Here is a 20,728-nt window from a genome sequence, read left to right on the forward strand (position 1 = left end):
AAAGGAAATTATTCCTTATTAATACTTAGTATTAACTCAAAATTGGTTATTATCTTTACTAATGGTTTTAACTATGTAAGGTTTGAAATATGAGTGATTTGTATTAACTGTACTAACAGGCGCATATGCTGTTTTGCATATGATTATTAAATTTCATGTTTCATTTTCGAGTTATGTTTCACAATTATTATTTTTGAAACTTTAAAGAATAAATTTGCATATTCCTTCAACCTAACCGTCTGGCCTGAATTGGATTTCGCATCAATAAGTTATTTAGTTACACATTTTTTTCTCAGTAACTGTAACAGATTATTGTTACAATGGCATCACAATTCATTAAGAGTTATAATACTATGTTATAATTATAGTGAAATAGTAAATATAAACAGTGGGCTGTTCGTGTTTGATTCAACAGCTGGCTGCGCTAGTGTAATTCATTAAAAGAACCGGCTCCTTCGAGTCATTCGCTCGTGAATCGTTCAGCGCTGGTTGCGCTAGTGTAATTCATTAAAAGAACCGGCTCCTTCGAGTCATTCGCTCGTGAATCGTACAGCGCTGGCTGCGCTAGTGTAATTCATTAAAAGAACCGGCTCCTTCGAGTCATTCGCTCGTGAATCGTACAGCGCTGGTTGCGCTAGTGTAATTCATTAAAAGAACCGGCTCCTTCGAGTCATTCGCTCGTGAATCGTACAGCGCTGGCTGCGCTAGTGTAATTCATTAAAAGAACCGGCTCCTTCGAGTCATTCGCTCGTGAATCGTTCAGCGCTGGTTGCGCTAGTGTAATTCATTAAAAGAACCGGCCCTTCGAGTCATTCGCTCGTGAATCGTTCAGCGCTGGTTGCGCTAGTGTAATTCATTAAAAGAACCGGCTCCTTCGAGTCATTCGCTCGTGAATCGTACAGCGCTGGCTGCGCTAGTGTAATTCATTAAAAGAACCGGCTCCTTCGAGTCATTCGCTCGTGAATCGTACAGCGCTGGCTGCGCTAGTGTAATTCATTAAAAGAACCGGCTCCTTCGAGTCATTCGCTCGTGAATCGTTCAGCGCTGGTTGCGCTAGTGTAATTCATTAAAAGAACCGGCTCCTTCGAGTCATTCGCTCGTGAACCGGACTACACTGTCAGACTCAGTAGCGCTGTTGTGTGTGGGGCAGGTGCACGAGTATTGCCTACTGCAGGAGACTCAGTGCATTTAGTAGTCTACAGTATTCCCTATCCTAGGTTTCGGGGAAAATGCACGTTAGATAACCTCTAACGGAGCCAAATGCCTGAGTAAGAATAAGAACCGGTTCTCTGCGCCTAAGCCTATTAAAAAACAAAAAAACAGTTCACGTCGGAGACCTGGTGAAGTGACTTCTTGTGGTTAGATGGGGAATCCCTGCAGTGTGTGCGAGACTGAGAGTGGATCAGGACTGTGAGCCCACCATCAGCTCAGAGGACTCACATGGAGCAGCAGATTGGTTCCGGAGGGATTCATTTCAGTGCGTGATGGGGAATGGGCTCTGCTCCGAGAAAGCAGGTTCTCCCAGGTAACATTATATTCACTTTATCGGTGATATATTATATTCACTTTTTTCTAAGAAACCAGAGGTAACGGGAAGGACTATTTAACACTTCCAATCAGACATTAATATAATATGAATATAAATATGAATATGAATATGAACTGAATATGAATATGAACTTCATTTGAACTACACTAGATTGTGTCAGTCTGTCTGTCTGTCCCGGATTAATTAGGTTAAGCTATTGTGTTTTTCTTCTGACGTAAACTTCCCTGTAATCCTATTTAAAGGAGAGTGCACTTCAGGGTTATTAGAGAAAAGCTAAACAACACAAGAAACTGTTCACAAAGTAAAAATGTCCTGTCCGTTTTCAGTGCAGCGTATTTAGGCTGTATAATGGTAAAATATGTAAAATATAATGTAAAATATTTCCATTTACATTATGGTTAATCAGGTTTTACTAGAGTAAAATGCAATTAACAGCGCTATATTTATATATTTATTTGTACCAAATTGTGTAGCAGGCTTTGAGAGAGTAGCTCTCTCTCTCAAAAAAAAAAAAAAAAAAAAAAATATATATATATATATATATATATATATATATAAATTCTCTCAATATATACAATATATTATATTGTATCGAGAGAGAGAGATAATTTAATATATGAAGAGATACAAAAGCCTCTAAGTGCCGTCTGACATTTTCATCTAAAATGAGCATTTTTATCAGGCTCCTGTGTTTAGGTTCAGTAATTTTACTCTAATGGCAATGTATAGGTCCTTTTCTATACAACTGACTGAACATAAATATAGGAGCCTGATAAAAACGCTCATTTAGAAAATTTCAGACGGCACTTAGAGGCTTTTGCATCTGAACTCTTTATATATATATATATATATATATATATATATATATAGTATATGTGTGTGTGTGTGTGTGTGTGTGTGTGTGTGTGTGTGTGTAATGTCACTGCCACTGTTATTTACATGTTTTTCCTTGTTTTAACTTCCACAGTGGAGCGGTCTCTTAGCACTGATTCATCTTCATCTTCTTCATCAACACCACCTTCATCGTTTAATAACTCTGCTGTGCCGCTGATCATCATCACAGCTCCGTCTCGAGAGAACCTCTTAGAAACGCCGGTGCGTCTGAAGATAGCGGACGCTAATAAAGAGCCGCGGCCCCTGGGGGGTCCGGTGGTTGTTGGCCGGGGTCGTTTTGTCACGGGCACAGCCTGATTTACACAGGTATGAAATTAAAATGTTATTAATGTAGTCATGGGGGTAAATGTTACACCAGCTACGTAAAAAGTAACAAGTAGGCTACCACGTGACAGCGTTGTTTGTATCATAAATAATCATTATTAATATAATTCTACAAATAATTAATATTTAAAACACATGCCTATTTTATACACTTCAACTATTAATCTACTGTTATTTAAATAATAAAAGAACACGAGAAAATAAAACTAAATAAAAATGCAAATTAATTTATCACTTTGAATCACAAATAAATCAATTACAAATATCTTCTGACTTCGTCGCTTTTTATTTATTTATTATTATTTTTTTTTTAGCCAGTCTCATTTAGTGTGCGTGATTTGCTTTTTATTAATTAGTGTTGCGCGAGCAGAGAAACTCATTGAACGCTGACAGTTGTCCACTCAAGTGAGCGACTGGAAGCTTTCACGGAGTTTCTCTTCCTCTCCTCTCTAGATTTGCTCTCTCTTTACGTGGAAACGTTCAGTAAAGTGTTATATATGCGCTTTAATCATTGATCCGGGCGCACGTGGAGTGATTGGAGATGGAAAACGCAGCAGAGGCAGATCTAGAGCCGTTAAAGCTGAAATCTTTAAAAACCAACAAGACGTTTGTAATACCACACAGAGAACGGGTGAGACCTGCTGTCTAATAAACTGTTTTTATGATCAAACATGAGATACATAAGCATTTATTGCGTTGTTTCTGCGTGATGTGTGTAGTTGGGGAAGTGCAGGAGTGTGAAGGAGTTTGAGAAGATGAACCGGATTGGAGAAGGAACTTATGGAATCGTGTGTGAGTCTCACAGAATGATGGTCAAATATATCACATATTAATTCAAATATCGTGTATCAGTATATCCGTGATCTGTCGTCCTTAAATAGCATTATTTTCAAACAGTTGTTGTGCTGCCTGACAACCCAGCTGAGAAAAAACTATAGACACCATCACAGAATTTGTAATTGTTTTACTGGTTATAATGGGTCTTGCATTGGTTTTAATGGAAACTGTAGTGTAATGTGGGTCTCTACTGGTAATTGGTCACCTTTTATTTGTGGCTTGTTAAAACCACTAAATTCTAATGGAATATGTCCCAAAACACACTACAGGAAACCATTTTTTAATGGTTAAAAGCTGATGGTTTGTAATGGTATTTTTAGTGGAAACCATTAGAATTTCTATGATGGTTTCTATTGTATTTTTTAATTTTTTTTTCAGCAGGGAAGATTTAAATTTCTTGATTAATTTATTAATTGTTTTATGATTTACAGACCGAGCATGTGATACAAGGACAAATGAAATTGTTGCCCTGAAGAAAGTGCGAATGGATAAAGAGAAAGATGGTCAGTTGGATCTTAAAATGGAAAGCAGTCTTGTTTGTCGCTCTTTTCCACCAGTTGCTATTCACTGAAAAGTTTGCTTTCCTCCTGTCCGTTAAAGATTAAGTTGCATCCATCTGATAGTAATTTTGTCCAAATAGGGAAAAGTAGAAACTGAGGTTTACCTGTACAGCTCTTATTAGCTGGCCTTCATTACACACAAAAACTTCAACGGTTCTTAGATGTACTCACAAGTCAATCAGGTTTATTTGTATAGCACCTTTTGACAATACACAGCTTCAAAGCTGCTTTACTGAGTGGATTACTACGTGATATCTCTCATTACTCTAATAGAAAATAACTAATTTCTTGGTATGAGATTAGAGGTTGAAGTATTTTTATCAGGGAGCTGCAGTAGTCTTTTAATCCCTCAGTGAGCAAGCCAGAGGTGACTGTGGCAAGGAACGAAAAACTCTGGGTATACACTATATTGTTCAGATTGTGAAAATTAAACTGTCTTTGAGTTTTGTCTCGGATTTACAGATTAGGCAGACGTAGTTTGGGCAGCTGTTTGTCCTTCACGTGGTTAAAAGAGGGGTGCAGAAAAGTAATCATTTAGCTACAGCAGTCATGTGGCGCAGGTTGTGATTGTAGACGTCAACATTTATTGAGGGAAGTGACACTGACCAAGGCAGCACCTAGCGTGCTATCAACAAGCCGGAATTTTGCACCTGTAGCGATTACGATGGATTATATCATGATAGAGGATTGCATAATTACTGGGAAGCGAGGCCATTCAAGGCTTTGTAAGTCATTTTTTAAAGTCGATACCCGATCTGAGAGGTAGCCATTGTAGAGATAATAAAATGACAAATTATATTCTAGCATCTCATGTTTTCAAGTGATTCCAAGTTTCCTGATAATCTCCCTCAGGAGATGCGCATACAATAAAAAAGCGGACCTAATACCGATCCTTGTGGCACTCTATATTTAACCTGTGCTTGGCCTGACATTTCTTCGTTAGCACAAACAAACTGGTAGCGATCAGATAGGTGGAATCTGTGCCAAACAAAATTCTCAAGACAAAATGTTGTGGTCTAAGTGTTAAAGGCAGTACTAGAAGGGAAAATAAACTTTAAAAAGCGCAGTCACTGTACTATGATAAGGCCTGAATTCTGACTAAAATGCTTCACTGAAACTGTTTCTCTGCAAAGATAAGCATAGTTGAGTGTGACACCACTATTTTTCTAATATTTTCAGTATAAATGGAAGATTTGAGATAATTAACTAATTCTCCAGGAGCAAGCTGTGTGGTTAAAGGCTTTGATCACTGCCAGCTTGAAACTCTTTGGTGTTGGAAAGTGATGAGTTAATAACGGTGAAAAGAGGGTTTAATATGGAAGTGTGAGTGAACACATAGGCAGTCAGGACTAAAGGCAAGATTTTCAGTGTATTAAATGTGTGTCCACACACACAACTAGTGTATAACGATTTGGAATATGGCACACAAGTCATATGGGTGCTTTTTGTTGGAGCTTGACAATCCCAGTTAATATAACCAACTGACTATCTGTAGAAAGAGAACTCTTGAATGGTATTTATTTTGTATATCTGTATTTAGGGATTCCGATCAGCAGTCTGAGGGAAATTAACTTACTGATCAGATTGAGACACCCAAACATTGTGGAGCTGAAAGAAGTGGTGGTGGGAAGCCATTTGGAGAGGTGACTGAAGAAAATGTATATTGTACATTTACATATTGTGAATAAGTCTTGTTGTACCGTGTCTTATTTCATAATACCTTATTATTTTTAATGTCAGCCTCTTTCTGGTGATGAGTTACTGTGAGCAGGATCTGGCCAGTCTGCTGGAGAACATGCAGTCGCCGTTCTCTGAAGCTCAGGTGCGTTTGACGAATGCCCTCATATTCAGTCTGAAATGCTATGTCATAAATCAGAATCAGAATAGATTGTGATTCTGTAGTTGGTAGGCGCAGACACTGGGCAGACAAACAGTACAAATGCAGTAGTGTGTAGAGTTCATATACAGGTGCTGGTCATATAATTAGAATATCATCAAAAAGTTGATTTATTTCACTAATTCCATTCAAAAAGTGAAACTTGTATATTATATTCATTCATTACACACAGACTGATATCTTTCAAATGTTTATTTCTTTTAATTTTGATGATTAGAGTTTACAGCTCATGAAAGTCAAAAATCAGTATCTCAAAATATTAGAATATTTACATTTGAGTTTGAATAAATGACCATCCCTACAGTATAAATTCTGGGTATCTCTTGTTCTTTGAAACCACAATAATGGGGAAGACTGCTGACTTGGCAATGATCCAGAAGACGAACATTGACACCCTCCACAAAGAGGGTAAGTCACAGAAGGTCATTACTGAAAGGTGTGGCTGTTTACAGAGTGCTGTATCAAAGCATATTAAATGCAAAGTTGACTGGAAGGAAGAATTTGGGTAGGAAAAGGTGCACAAGCAACAGGGATGACCGCAAGCTTGAGAATACTGTCAAGCAAAGCCGATTCAAACACTTGGGAGAGCTTCACAAGGAGAGAACTGAAGCTGGAGTCAGTGCATCAAGAGTCACCACGCTCAGACGTCTTCAGGAAAAGGGCTACCAAGCCACTTCTGAACCAGAGACAACGTCAGAAGCATCTTACCTGGGCTGTGGAGAAAAGAACTGGACTGTTGCTCAGTGGTCCAAAGTCCTCTTTTCAGATGAAAGTAAATTTTACATTTCATTTGGAAATCAAGGTCCCAGAGTCTGAAGGAAGAGTGGAGAGGCACAGAGTCCATGTTGCTTGAAGTCCAGTGTGAAGTTTCCACAGTCAGTGATGATTTGGGCTGCCATGTCATCTGCTGGTGTTGGTCCACTGTGTTTTCTGAAGTCCACAGTCAACGCAGCCATCTACCAGGAAATTTTAGAGCACTTCATGCTTCCTTCTGCTGACAAGCTTTATGGAGATGTTGATTTCATTTTCAGAATCAGAATCAGAATCAGAATTAGCTTTATTCGCCAGGTGTGCGCAAACACACGAGGAATTTGTTGTGGTTTTAAGGTGCTCCTGGTACATACATACATACATACATACATACATACATACATAAATACACATCTGACATGAGAACAGAAAAAAAACATTTAAATAGTAAGACTTAACAATGGATGATAATCATAATAATAATAAGTATGAATCTGGAACAGTAGATTTATGTACAGATTTGTGCATTATTTACTCTATATACAGCTGTATAGATAAACATATGTATGTGTATTTACATTATACTTGAGAGGGAGGCAATAATTAAAGATGGAGAATGAATTACAGAATGAATTACAGAACACAGGTAATGATCCACGTGTTAGCTATTTAAGCTATTTAAGCTGGAGATGGCATGGGGGAAAAAACTGTTTTATGCCTAGATGTTCTAGTGCACAGAGATCTGTAGCGTCTGCCTGAAGGAGAAGTGCAAACAGGTTGTGTCCGGGGTGAGAGGGGTCTTTGATGATGTTACCTGCCCGTTTCTTCACTCTGGAGTTGTACAAGTCCTGAAGGCTGGGCAGGTGCACACCAATGATCTTTTCTGCTGTCCTAACAGTCCGTTGAAGTCTTCTTAAATCTGATTTGCTGGCTGACCCAAACCAGACAGTTATGGAGGAGCACAGAACCGACTCAATAACAGCTGAATAAAACTGTTTCAGCAGCTCCTGTGGCAGGTTGAACTTTTCAGCTGACGAAGGAAGTACAACCTCTGCTGGGCCTTTTTCACGATGGAGTCAATGTGATTGTCCCACTTCAGGTCCTGAGAGATGGTGGTGCCCAGGAACCTGAATGACTCCACTGCAGCCACAGTGCTGTTCATGATGGTGAGTGGGGAGAGGAGGGGTTTCTCCTGAAGTCCACTATCATCTCCACAGTTTTGAGCGTGTTCAGCTCCAGGTTGTTGTGACTGCACCAGACAGCCAGCTGCTCAACCTCTTGTCTGTAAGCAGACTCGTCGCCGTCCTGGATGAGGCCGATGACTGTGGTGTTTCCAGCAGGACTTGGCACCTGCCCACACTGCCAAAGGTACCAAAAGCTGGTTCAATGACCATAGTGTTACTGTGCTTGATTGGCCAGCAAACTCACCTGACCTGAACCCCAGAGAGAATCTATGGAGTATTGTCAAGAGGAAGATGAGAGACACCAGACCCAACAATGCAGATGAGCTGAAGGCCACTATCAGAGCAACCTGGGCTCTCATAACACCTGAGCAGTGCCACAGACTGATCGACTCCATGCCACGCCGCATTGCTGCAGTAATTCAGGCAAAAGGAGCCCCAACTAAGTATTGAGTGCTGTACATGCTCATACTTTTCATTTTCATACTTTTCAGTTGGCCAAGATTTCTAAAAATCCTTTCTTTGTATTGGTCTTAAGTAATATTCTAATATTTTGAGATACTGATTTTTGACTTTCATGAGCTGTAAGCTCTAATCATCAAAATTAAAAGAAATAAACATTTGAAATATATCAGTCTGTGTGTAATGAATGAATATAATATACAAGTTTCACTTTTTGAATGGAATTAGTGAAATAAATCAACTTTTTGATGATATTCTAATTATATGACCAGCACCTGTATGTGTAGTACATTAGTGGAGTTCTTATATTTCAAAGTCTAAACAGAACATCTATGCATCTACAGAAGTCTGTAGAGTCGAATGTGGTTTCAACTTTTGCCCTACAAGAATTTCGGTCCCACTTTATATTAGGTGGCCTTAACTACTGTGTACTTACATTTAAATAAATAATTTGATACAATGCACTTATTGTGTACATACATGTTTTTACATTGTACTTATAGTTTTAAGAAATACCTATATGTAGTTACATCTGTAATTAATTTCTGTAATTACATTTATAATTACACTGTTGAACCATCAATTACACCTTAACCCACCCTTAAACCTACCCATACCACCAAACCTGTCCCTAACCTTACCCGAATCACACCTCTATAGCAGCAGAAGTGTTTTGCAATACAGTATGAACACAATAATTACATTGTACTTATTTTTTGATGTAAGTACATAGTAGTTAAGGCCACCTAATATAAAGTGTGACCAACAACAACAACAAAAAAATAAACATGCTGTTTTAAACTCTTCCTCATCATGATCAAAAGTTATTAAAAGCTTTTTGATATGCCAAACTGTTCTTATATAATGCATCGGCAAATTTGTTAGAGAACAGAAATGTAAAGTGAGGCTGAGGATGTTCGTAATGCTTTGATATATACAGCTGGTAAAATAAGTATTGAACACGTCACCATTTTCCCAGTAAATATGTTTCTAAAAGTGCTGTTGACATGGGTTGTTACCGACATCTGGGGAAAATTTCAAGTAATTCATACACACAAAGAAAACAAAACAAAAATAAGTTCAGAAATGAAGTTCTGTGTAATAAAATGGAAAAAGTATTGAACACATGAAGAAAGGGAGGTGCAAAAAGGCATGGAAAGCCAAGACACCAGCTGAAATCTATCAGTAATTAGAAAGCAATCCTGCCCCTCGTCAGTGGAAATGAATATTAGCTTCAGTCCCAACCCCTACAGGGTGACAGTGATCCCAATCACAGCCAAGGAAACTCTCGATTGGTTTCAGAGAAGGAAAATAAAGCTGCTAGAACGGCCAGCGAATCACCTGACTTGAACCCAATAGAAAATAAGAACTAAAGATCAGAGTTCATAGAAGAGATCACAAAACCTTCAAGATTTGAAGACTCTGTGGAAGAATGGACCAAAATCACACCTGAGCAATGCATGCGACTAGTTTCTCCTACAGGAGGCGTCTTGAAGCTGTCATTGCCAACAAAGGCTTTTGTACAAAGTATTAAATACATTTCAGAAGTTTAATACTTTTTTCCCTGTGTCATTCCATTTTATTACACATAACTTAATTTCTGAAATTAATTGTTTTGTTTTATTTGTATGTATGGATTACTTTGGTGGTTAACGACATCTGGTGAAAATTTCATGTCAACAGCACTTTTAGAAACATATTTACTGAGGGAAATGGTGATGTGTTCAATACATATTTTACCCGCTGTATGGCATCAGCTATGACAGTACAGGTCATTAAATCTGAAAAACATTAATTGGGCCATGTTGTGAATACTCTGTGTTCCTGATTCATCTGTATTACCGTCGGCCTGTTTTAGTTTTGCAATAAAATTCTGTATTTTTCCAACGCTCTGGTATGTGTCATCGGCACTTGTGTTATGCATTTAAAGTGAGACCAGCATTGCCTCATTTGCTGTCCGTCATTTCATTGAAAACATACTTAAACTCCTCCTACAGCATTTTTCAGATCAACAACAAATTGTGGTTTGACTATCTTCACACCATACTTGTAAAAACTTTTTGACAGGTTAAACTGTATATATTTAATCCAGTGTCAAGGATACATTATTATTCATGTTATTAATGTTATTATTTTGTTTGTTTGTTTTGCACAGGTGAAGTGTATAGTTCTTCAGCTGCTCAAAGGACTGGCATATTTACATCACAACTTCATTCTTCACAGGTCAGAGTGTGTTCATTCAGGCTTGTTCCCTTCACTAAAACATTTCCATGTCTTCAGCTGCACAGTAAAATTGCAAAAGGGTTTGGGATGCAACGGCTCGTAGATGATCCGTGATCCGTACAGACCAGACCCCACGGTTCGGCACGCATGTGATTCGCGGGTTAACTGTTGAGTTTAACCATCATAGAGTGAAAGTTTATAATTCACACGTGTTTTGTCTTGCCAATTTACACATTCAAACAATTGTAAACCATTCAAGCAAAAGAGAACATGCGCGCTGTTTTTTTTTACCCGCAGAGAGAGAGAGGCGCGATTCACACAGATTGATTCCTCTTTCACTTCTCTTTGAACGGAAACATACACACAAAGTTATGTTTAAATACCCGCTATGGCACGTATTCTTCTGGTAAACACAGTCGGTTATGTCTTAAGTGAACCAAAACAGCTGAGAAAGAAAAGTTTGCATGCCTGTAACTCAAGCAGTATTAAAGGTATCTTACTGCCCTTTTAGATGTTGGGTCTTAAAAGCCAGATATGAGTCACATTATTTGCTTTTCAGACATTCCAAGAAGTATCATATTTTTGCAAAGTTAGTTGCAAAACTAGAAATGTATATTTTCCTTCTGTCAAAACAACTGCTTTGAACATAACCTGCCTGAGTGTCTTTTTTTCAAAGTTTGTGTGCCTATAACTCAATAAGTATTAAAGATATCGCAATATGATTTTAGATTCTAGTTCTTAATAAATGGAATAAATGGAATCTTCATTTTCAAGGCCCTACATGATTCAGTCCCAGAGATATGGGACCTCAATGAAGCTCCAGATGGTTGAATATTAATATTTTCAGTGGCTGAAAAAAGCAAATGTTGGTCACTTTGTTTACAGCTGATGCTTATTGTATTTAAAGCAGAATGTCTGAAGAATTAGTGTCGCATATATGTATATCTTTCTTCAGAAAATATATTAGCAAAATCAAAAATTTGAGCCAGGGAAATTTTTGAAATGGGGTTGATTTGACAGAATGACCCAAAATAATTTTCCTTCCCACGTTTATGAGACCGATGATTAAATCTAAATAATGTTGAACTTCTGATAATGAGTTTTCTTAATTCTCATATTGATACTGGTGATTTTTATCAAAGGGATTTGAAGGTTTCCAATCTATTGATGACAGACAAGGGCTGTGTAAAGATAGGTGAGTGAAAAGAAATAATTATCCTTTCATAAATTAAAACATAGGCGATTATTACAGAATCATGAGAATAGTGAGAATTTGCAGGGAAAATGTGATTTAATAAATAAAATAAATAATGCCACAATGTGAAAAATTGTAATGCTTTTGAAATCAGGCTTAATTTTCTTTATGTATAATATATTTGTATACATATATTTGTTTCTTGATTTTGGGTTAAAGCATGGTTTAGACATGTTCTGAGGTTCACCCACGTGTTCTGAATAGGAAACCCAGTAATCTTCTGTATCCTGTCAGTGATGGATGTCTGGTGGTTTTTCCACAGCTGACTTCGGTCTGGCGCGTGTTTACGGTATCCCGTTACAGCCCATGACTCCTCGAGTAGTTACACTGTGGTAAGCAGATGAACTCCATGCTGATTAGTCTCTCTATCATCCTGCTAATCCTTCAAATCCCTCTTTCCATCACTGACAATGTTTTCTTCACAGGTATCGAGCCCCAGAGCTCCTCCTAGGGACCAAGACGCAGACCACAGCTCTGGACATGTGGTGAGATCTGGACGCACGAGTGTTATGCAATCAGATTGCCTTTTTAGTTATTACTCAAGACAGAGTGGAAAAACAGAGAGGGACGCGAGAGACCCAAGACGTACACTACCAGTCAAAAGATTTTGGACAGTAATATTTTTATGTTTTTTAAAGAATTCTCTTCTGCTCACCACGTCTGCATTTATTTGATCCTTTATTTGTCCTTAATAACATCATTACTCCAGTCACATGATCCTTCAGAAATCATTGTAGTATTATGATTTGCTGCTCAAAAAACATTCATTAGCATTATTATGCTGGAAACAGCTGAGTAGAATTTTTTCAGGTTTCTTTAATGAATAGAAACTTCAGAAGAACAGAATTTATATATATATATATATATATATATATATATATATATATATATATATATATATATATATATACACACTGACTCCAAGCACTAATGGTATAGTGTATAATGTTACAAAAGCTTTTTATTTCAGATAAATGCTGATGTTTGGATCTTTCTATTCAAGAATCCTGAAAAAAAAAAAATGTACTCAACTGTTTTAAATATTGGTAATAATAATAAATGTTTCTTAAACAGCAAATCAACATATTATAATGATTTCTGAAGGATCATGTGACACTGAAGACTGGAGTAATGATGCTTTGATCACAGGAATAAATTACATTTTAAAATGTATTCAAATAGAAAGCAGTTATTTCAAATAATAAAAAATATTTCACAATATTACTGCTTTTGCTGTATTTTGGATCAAATATATGCAAGCTTGGTGAGCAGAAGAGAATTCTTTAAAAAACATTAAATCTAACTGTCCAAAAACTTTGTTTATTTATTGTAGAACAAAGCTAGCATACATGGCTTACAGTAACTATATACAAGTCAGGGTTTGCATTAAAGAAAAGAAGGGGAGAAAAAAAAAAGCCACATTTATACACACCTGAAATACCAACTATTTATCTTTCACTATATTTTAGTCTATCTAGTTATTATATAAGAAAGTTTCTCAATAAATTCTGACCATGCCTTAATTGTTCTAGGTTTAGCTCTGTTAATTCTTGCCGTTGAACGCTCTAACAGCGCAATATTATTTAGTTCTATAAGCCACATTTTGTCAGCCGGGAATGTGGGTTCAGACCAAATTTTAAAAATTGTCTTCTTGGCTGCAGTTAATGCGGTGTGAAATATTCTGCATTGGTAAATGTTCAAATTAAGATCAGAATCATCATTCAGTAAACAAATATTGGGATGTTTAGGAATAAACCACACACAAAGTTCTGAGACCATTAGAAAAACCTTATCCGTAAATGTACTGATAAGTGGACAGTCAAAGAACATGTGCATGTGGATCCCCACAGTATAACTGTCCAAAAACTTTTGGCTGGTAGTGTAAGCTTGACTAGGAACATATTAAAACCATATGGCAGCAATCGAGCAGCGTAGAGACACTATCAAAATTAGACTGTGTGATTGTGGCAGTAGAAACTCATTTTTAACTAAAACAATCAACTCAACTCAACTTTATTTTTCTCCATAGACAAATTGATTTTTAACGATAAATTAGGCACCTTTGCAGACAGACCTGCTGTGAGCTCTGAGGTTGTTAATCAACAGTACATGTTTTTCTTGTACTGTTTGCTTTATTTCAACAGTTTTTTTTAAATAATCATGTTTAACATTGGAATACCTGGTGAAAACTATTCTACCTTTGATGCTGTCAAAATACTTAAATATTTGTATTTATTAGTGCTGTCAAACTATTAATCACGATTAATCACATCCAAAATAAAAGTTTTTGTTTACATGTGTGTGTACTGTGTATATTTATTATGTACATATAAATACACATGCACACGGTATATACATTATTTAAATGTATATACATTTATATATTTATACTCTTATGTTTTATATTATATATAAATATATTTAATATCTAAACATAACATATTTGTCTTAAATATACATGCATGTGTTTGTATTTATGTATACATAATAAATATACAGTACACACACACATATATATATATATATATGTGTGTGTGTGTATATATGTAAACAAAAACTTTTATTTTGGATGCGATTAATCGCGATTAATCGATTGGCAGCACTAAATTTGTTTGTGTGTGTATTTATATAATATATATATATATATATATATACAGTGCTGCTTGAAAGTTTGTGAAACCTGCAGAATTTTCTATATTTCTACATACATATAACCCAAAACACCACCCTGAAAGTAGACAGAGAATCCAATCAAAAACATATACTTTGTCATTTATTAATTGAGAAAATGACAGTGTTACACATCTGTGAGTGACAAAAGTATGTGAATCTTTGCCTTCAGTATCTGGTGTGACTCCCTTTTGCAGCAGTAACTTCGGTTAAATGTTTCTTGAAACTGCTATATAGGAGTTTGAGCCCATTCCTCAGTGCAGAACCACTTTAACTCTCTGTGATGTTGGTGGGTTTCCTCCTATGAACTGCTTGCTTAGGTCCTTCCACAACATTTTAATTGGATTAAGGTCTGGTCTTTGACTCAGTGATGGCAGGCTATCCTGGCCAAGATGCAGCAAAACAGGCCCAAGCCCTGATACTACCACCACCATGTTTCACAGATGGGATGAGATTCTTAAGCTGGAATGCAGTGTGTTGTTTTCTCCAAACGTAATGCTTCTCATAAAAAAATCTATTTTGGTCTCATCTGTCCTCAAAACATGTCTCCAATAGTCCTCATGATCTTTAGCAAACTGCAGATGGGCAGCAATGTTCTTTATGGAGAACAGTGGCTTTCTTGCAACTCTGCGATGCACACCATGGTTGTTCAGTGTTCTTCTGATGGTGGAGTCGTGAACATTAACATTAGCCAATGAGAGAAACTCCTTTAGTTACTTAGAAGTTACCCTGGCTTCCTTTGTAACCTCGCGGACCATTACACGTCTTGTTTTTGGAGTGATATTTGTTGGTCGACCACTTCTGGAGAGGGTCTTGAATTTCCTCCATTTGTACACAGTCTGTCTGACTGTGGATTTGTGGAGTCCAGACTCTTTAGAGATGGTTTTGTAAGCCTTTCCTGCCTGATGAGCATCATCAACTCTTTTTTCCGAGGTCCTCAGTAATCTACTTTGTGCGTGCCATGATACACTGCCACAAACATGATCGGATTTGATAGATCCCTTTTCTTTAAATAAAACACCTGATAGTCAATCCACTGAATGAAAACACCTCTGAACAGACCGACTCTAAAGTCACCTTCAAATTAAACTGTGAATCCTAGAGGTTCATATACTTTTGCCACTCACAGATTGATCATTTTCCTGAACAAATAAATGACAAAGTATATATTTTCATCTCAATTGTTTGATTGGGTTCTCTTTGTCAACTTTCATAACTTGTGTGAAAACTTAATGATCTTTTGTGTTATATTAATGCAGAAATATAGAAAATTCTAAAGGGTTCACAGACTTTCAAGCACCACTATACTGTGTGTATATATATATATCGTCATCATGCCGAGAGAGAACGTAAACAAGGCCTGTATGAGAGCGAGAGAGGCTCAGCTAGCTGATGGAGGGGAAAACTGCAAAAGTTTTGATAGCAAACATACCTTTCAATTAAAAAGTACGGAGCCCTTTACAGGACATTGTGGTGGGAAAAATTTGGGGTGAATGGAAAAAATTCAGGGTGGGAGGAAAAAATTTTTCAAATGTTTTGCGTTCTCTCGGAAAACTTTTGTGTTCCCTTGCAAAGATATTTGCGTTCTCTCGCAAGCACGGTTTTGGGACATAATAAAACGCTTAATGTGGCTTAATGTTTTAAAACAGTGACATTAGGACCAAATTCGATAATAATAAATACTAATAAGATTGTTAGGTTTATATTAATAACCTTATTAATAATATTACTATTAATAAAGGAGAATAGCCCAGAATATGAATGCAACGGATTTGGTATTTTTAAATCACCGTTTTCATTATAGCCTACCTTAAGCATTTTATGGGGGAGAAAAAGCTTAGGCTACGTGCAGGGTGTTGCGTTCATATTCTGGGCTATTCTGCTTAGTAATATTATTAATAAGGTTATTAATATTAGCCTAATAATTGTATCAGCTTTATCGAATTTGGTCCTCCAAGTCACTGTTTTAAAACATTAAGCGTTTTATTATGTCCCAAAACCGTGCCTTGAACCAAGCACTGACTTATTAATTTATTTGAGTCCAAGTTCAAAATAAAACTCTATGAACCGCTCCATTGTGAACATGCGAGCTATAACCACTGCAAGCTGCAAAGTAAACAGGAAGCGTTTGTCCAGGAAGAGTTTCGCGAGGGAACGCAAAGTTTCTCGAGGGAACACAAAACATTTGAAAAAAACATTTCCTCCCACCCCGAATTTTTCCCACCACAATGTCCTGTAAAGGGCTCTGTAAAAAAGAAATGATCACTTTTGTGAAGAGTGATCATTAAAGTTAGCAGAGGTTGCGCTACAAAAAATGTATTGTATGTTGCTTTAAAGTCTTAAGTTGTAGATCCTGTCATGTCATCAGTCTTTTGTTATGCATCAGTTTAGTAAGACATTGATATCTCAGAAACATCTGTAGCAGGAGCCCAGTGGTGTTCTTCATGAACAGATCTTATGTTCTCCTCATGCAGGGCTGTTGGCTGCATCTTTGCTGAGCTTCTTGCCCATAAACCTCTTCTGCCTGGAGCTTCAGAGATCCAGCAGCTGGATTTGATCGTCCAGCTGTTGGGAACACCTAATGAGAGCATCTGGCCGGTACGAGATCGGCTTCAGAACACAAGAAAACACTTTTCATTCAAGCACCTGACTCTGGTTAACCTGCATCAGATTTTCTCTCTAAACATCTTCTTGTGAATTGTAGGGCTTCTCGCGCCTGCCGTTGGTTGGGCAGTACAGTCTGAGGAAGCAGCCCTACAACAACTTAAAGAACAAGTTCACCTGGTTATCAGAAGCTGGTTTGAGACTGCTCAACCTGCTGTTCATGTACAACCCACAGCGCAGGTAAAACAAAGTCCGAGTAAATTTTAGCATGTCTTATTTATTTGGTTTTTAATGTATTGTAAATGTTACATTAAATGTCTTGAATCTATCTGACAAACATTAGATGAAATAAACTTTTTATGACACAAATCAATAAAGATGACAGAGTGTCTATTTACGCTAAGTGCAAAAGCCTGCCTTGTTGGCAGAGACTATTTAGGCTAATTCCGTCCACCAATGTGTGATTAACACAAAAGACGATGGATTAACAACAGCTCCAATCAGTCTACGTGCCGCGATTTCTGCCGAGGGTAGGGGTGTGCGATATATTTTTTTGATCGTGGACGATAAAAATGTCTCCACGATCTGCTTTTGAAGAAATATCGTGGTACAGCGCACATTCAATCAGCTGCAGTTCTGGCGCCGCCGTATCATACTGTACAAACGACGTAGCCCACATTAACATCTCTCACGGGACACTGCACCTATTCACAATCACAAAAGTACATTATTTGCATCTGCTTTAAAGCCTTACTGGTTAAACGTTTCATTCGTGTGCTGTTCTGACCAGCGCTTTTTCTGAGCCTGTACACCCGAAGCGCGTGCACTGAAAAGCTCGTCAAACAGAGCACAAAAGATAATTTAGTTCAGTAATCAGGCAGTCAAAACACACAAGGTTTATGTATAGACTCAGTTGGTTATGTCTAAAATGAAAGTAAACAGCTGAGAGAAACGGATGCGTGTCTGTTTATTGCATGCAGGTCTTAAAGGGAAAGTACTAAACATGCTGCCAACTGTCATTAAAGGGATAGTTCACCCTAAAATTGTATTTCTGTCATTATTTACTCACTCACATGTTGTCCCAAACCTGTATTAATTTCTTTCTTGTGCTAAACACAAAAGATGTTTTGAAGGATCTGGGGTAGCCAAACAGTAGCTGGTCCACATTGACTTTGATTGGAAAAAAATACTATGGAAGTCACTGTGGACAAGCAACTGTTTGGTTTTCACCTTCTTCAAAATAGCATTTATGTTTAGCAGAAGAAGGAAACTCATTCAGGTTTAAAACAACTTCTGAGTGAGTAAATGATGGTATAAAAATAAAACACTATTTTATCAATCAATATCAATCAATCTATAGTGTTTTATTTTTATATTTGTTCATTCAGTTTCTTGAATTCTCCTGCTGAATACACCTATTGTAGCCTACCTGAAAATAAAACACTGTTTATTTTATTTGTATATTATGTGTATTTGTAATGTGTATCTTTGTTCTCGTTTTTTTAATAACAAAGATAAAATAATGACAAAGATAAAATAATGACAAAGAATTTTATCTTCACCCGTTTTGGCCTAAATATCCGCCATACTTTTTTTATATTTTGTTACCTTGAAAGGCTTTGTCTTTATAATAGGGAGAGTTTGGCTGTACTGCTCAAACAGCTTGCAAAATAGAAAAACCAACACGACAAAGAATCGTGATAAAATCATGAACCGTGATATTTCTTAAAAAAAAAAAAAAAATCGTGATATGATATTTCTGCCATATTGCCCACCATTTGGCCAGGGGGACCAAACCCATACCCCCAACACCCGGTTTGCGATTGTGCCCACATAACGCCATTTCGCCCCTGCCCCTCCGGAGGTCTGTGCACGCCACTGGCTCCAATGATGTAGATGGTAAAGCTATAGTCATTATTGACGCGATCGACCCGAGTTCGAATCCGCCTTTTGCCAAACTTTTTTGTTTCTCTTTTCAAATCTCATATCACATCGGAAAGGCATTTATGTTCAATAATAAGGTGGCATCCATTTAATAATTTGAATGAACATTTAGGGATGCACCAAATGTTCGGCAAACAAATTTATTAAACTGAAATTTTTTTTAGAAATGTGACAATGTGATATGTGCGACAAACATCTTCCCAAATTCATATTGAGAATCATTTATAAATCTCCTGCTGTCAACAAAAAGAAGCACTTATAAAATAAAAGCTCCATCAACATTCATAAATGTTAGTATTATACTGTTGTTCTGTAATATAAAATAATAAGACAATAATAATGATAATAGTTACAACAGCTATATTAATGCGTTTATTATAACATTCACACATAGTGTTCAAATTGTAATGTTTTCTGTTTTAAAATAATTCTCTTCTGCTCAGCAAAGCTGCATTTATTTGTACAGTAAAAAAATATATATACATGCCTGATTCAAGAAGGGGGTCTCAAAAATGGCCTTTAATTTAAGTTAAATTGTGCTTTGTTGGTATAATGTCTGCTAGAATGTAAAAACATGTTCAGTGTTAAGTAAATATGGTTGTTTTGTAATTGATTTTTTTTTTCTTAGAAAAGCAAGACAAAACAGTTAAAAGCATATTTTGGCTATTTAATTTATGCAGTGGTGAAAAAAACTGGCAAAATACATGGGGAAAAAATGCGGAAAAACCGTATTCGGCCTTTGGCCCAGTGTTTCATTTTGTTCAGCTTCAGCCAAGAATTTTCATTTTGGTGCATGCCTATTAAAATGGTAATTTACACTCAATACATTATTATTGCATACTGTTTCATGACAATTTAGTACTACAATACTGAGGTGCAGATAATTGCCACTGTTTGCAATAAGTAGTATAAATAGCAGAAAATCCTGCTATTTTAACACAGTGCAAATAGCTATAGATTCTATTTGCACTGTTAAAAAAAAAAAAAAAACTTTGTAAAATACATCACGTACTGGTTCAGTGTAATAATGCTATGCACTGATTACATGTGTCTTACAGAGCCACAGCGAAAGATTGTTTAGATAGTTCCTACTTCAAAGAGAAACCCTTGCGTAAGTACAGGCTTATTTTGTTTCTTAGTTCTACACATTTCTCTGTATTAGATGCTGATTTTCTGACCGTGTTTCACTCTGCAGCTTGTGAACCAGAGCTGATGCCCACGTTTCCTCACCACAGAAACAAACGGGGAGGTTCTGTGATGGAAAGCCAGTCCAAAAGAAGCAAAGTATGACCTCCTGCTGCGCTGATGGCATCACAGATGCGTTTTACTTTCCTAAAGGACATCCGTGTTCTTATACTCTTAAGATATTGTACAAATTACAGACATGAGATACAGTATAGATAATACAAATAAATCCTAGTTAGGGGAGTTATGAGCAGATGCTGCTGCTTTTTTTGTACAAAGATTTAAAAAAAAAAAAAAAAGTTTTCTTTTCTGAATGCGTCGCGTGATTCATTTATATAAAAATATCACCTTTGATGTGTTGATTGTGGGCTTGATCTGCTTAGTATTCGTGTT

The 20,728-nt window shown here is 36.8% G+C and overlaps 1 protein-coding gene across 2 annotated transcripts; it reads left to right on the plus strand.

Moving 5' to 3' along the window:
- The first annotated feature begins 1,152 nt into the window (after positions 1-1,152).
- Positions 1,153-20,645, plus strand: cdk10 (cyclin dependent kinase 10). Of its 2 annotated transcripts, XM_058766385.1 has the most exons (15): positions 1,153-1,525; positions 2,517-2,749; positions 3,221-3,398; positions 3,487-3,559; positions 4,036-4,107; positions 5,705-5,807; positions 5,905-5,986; positions 10,610-10,677; positions 11,820-11,872; positions 12,195-12,264; positions 12,358-12,417; positions 17,077-17,200; positions 17,307-17,446; positions 20,209-20,261; positions 20,346-20,645. In XM_058766385.1, exons 3-15 carry the CDS (start codon positions 3,309-3,311, stop codon positions 20,438-20,440), a joined length of 1,083 nt encoding a protein of 360 aa, XP_058622368.1. In that variant the 5' UTR covers positions 1,153-1,525; positions 2,517-2,749; positions 3,221-3,308; the 3' UTR covers positions 20,441-20,645. The 2 variants fall into 2 exon arrangements, with proteins under 2 accessions (XP_058622368.1, XP_058622369.1); XM_058766386.1 differs by lacking the exon at positions 3,221-3,398 and having other exon boundaries at positions 1,155-1,525.
- The last annotated feature ends 83 nt before the right edge of the window (positions 20,646-20,728 follow it).

This window comes from Onychostoma macrolepis, chromosome 25 (assembly GCF_012432095.1).
Source record: "Onychostoma macrolepis isolate SWU-2019 chromosome 25, ASM1243209v1, whole genome shotgun sequence".
Taxonomy (NCBI): Eukaryota; Metazoa; Chordata; class Actinopteri; order Cypriniformes; family Cyprinidae; genus Onychostoma; species Onychostoma macrolepis.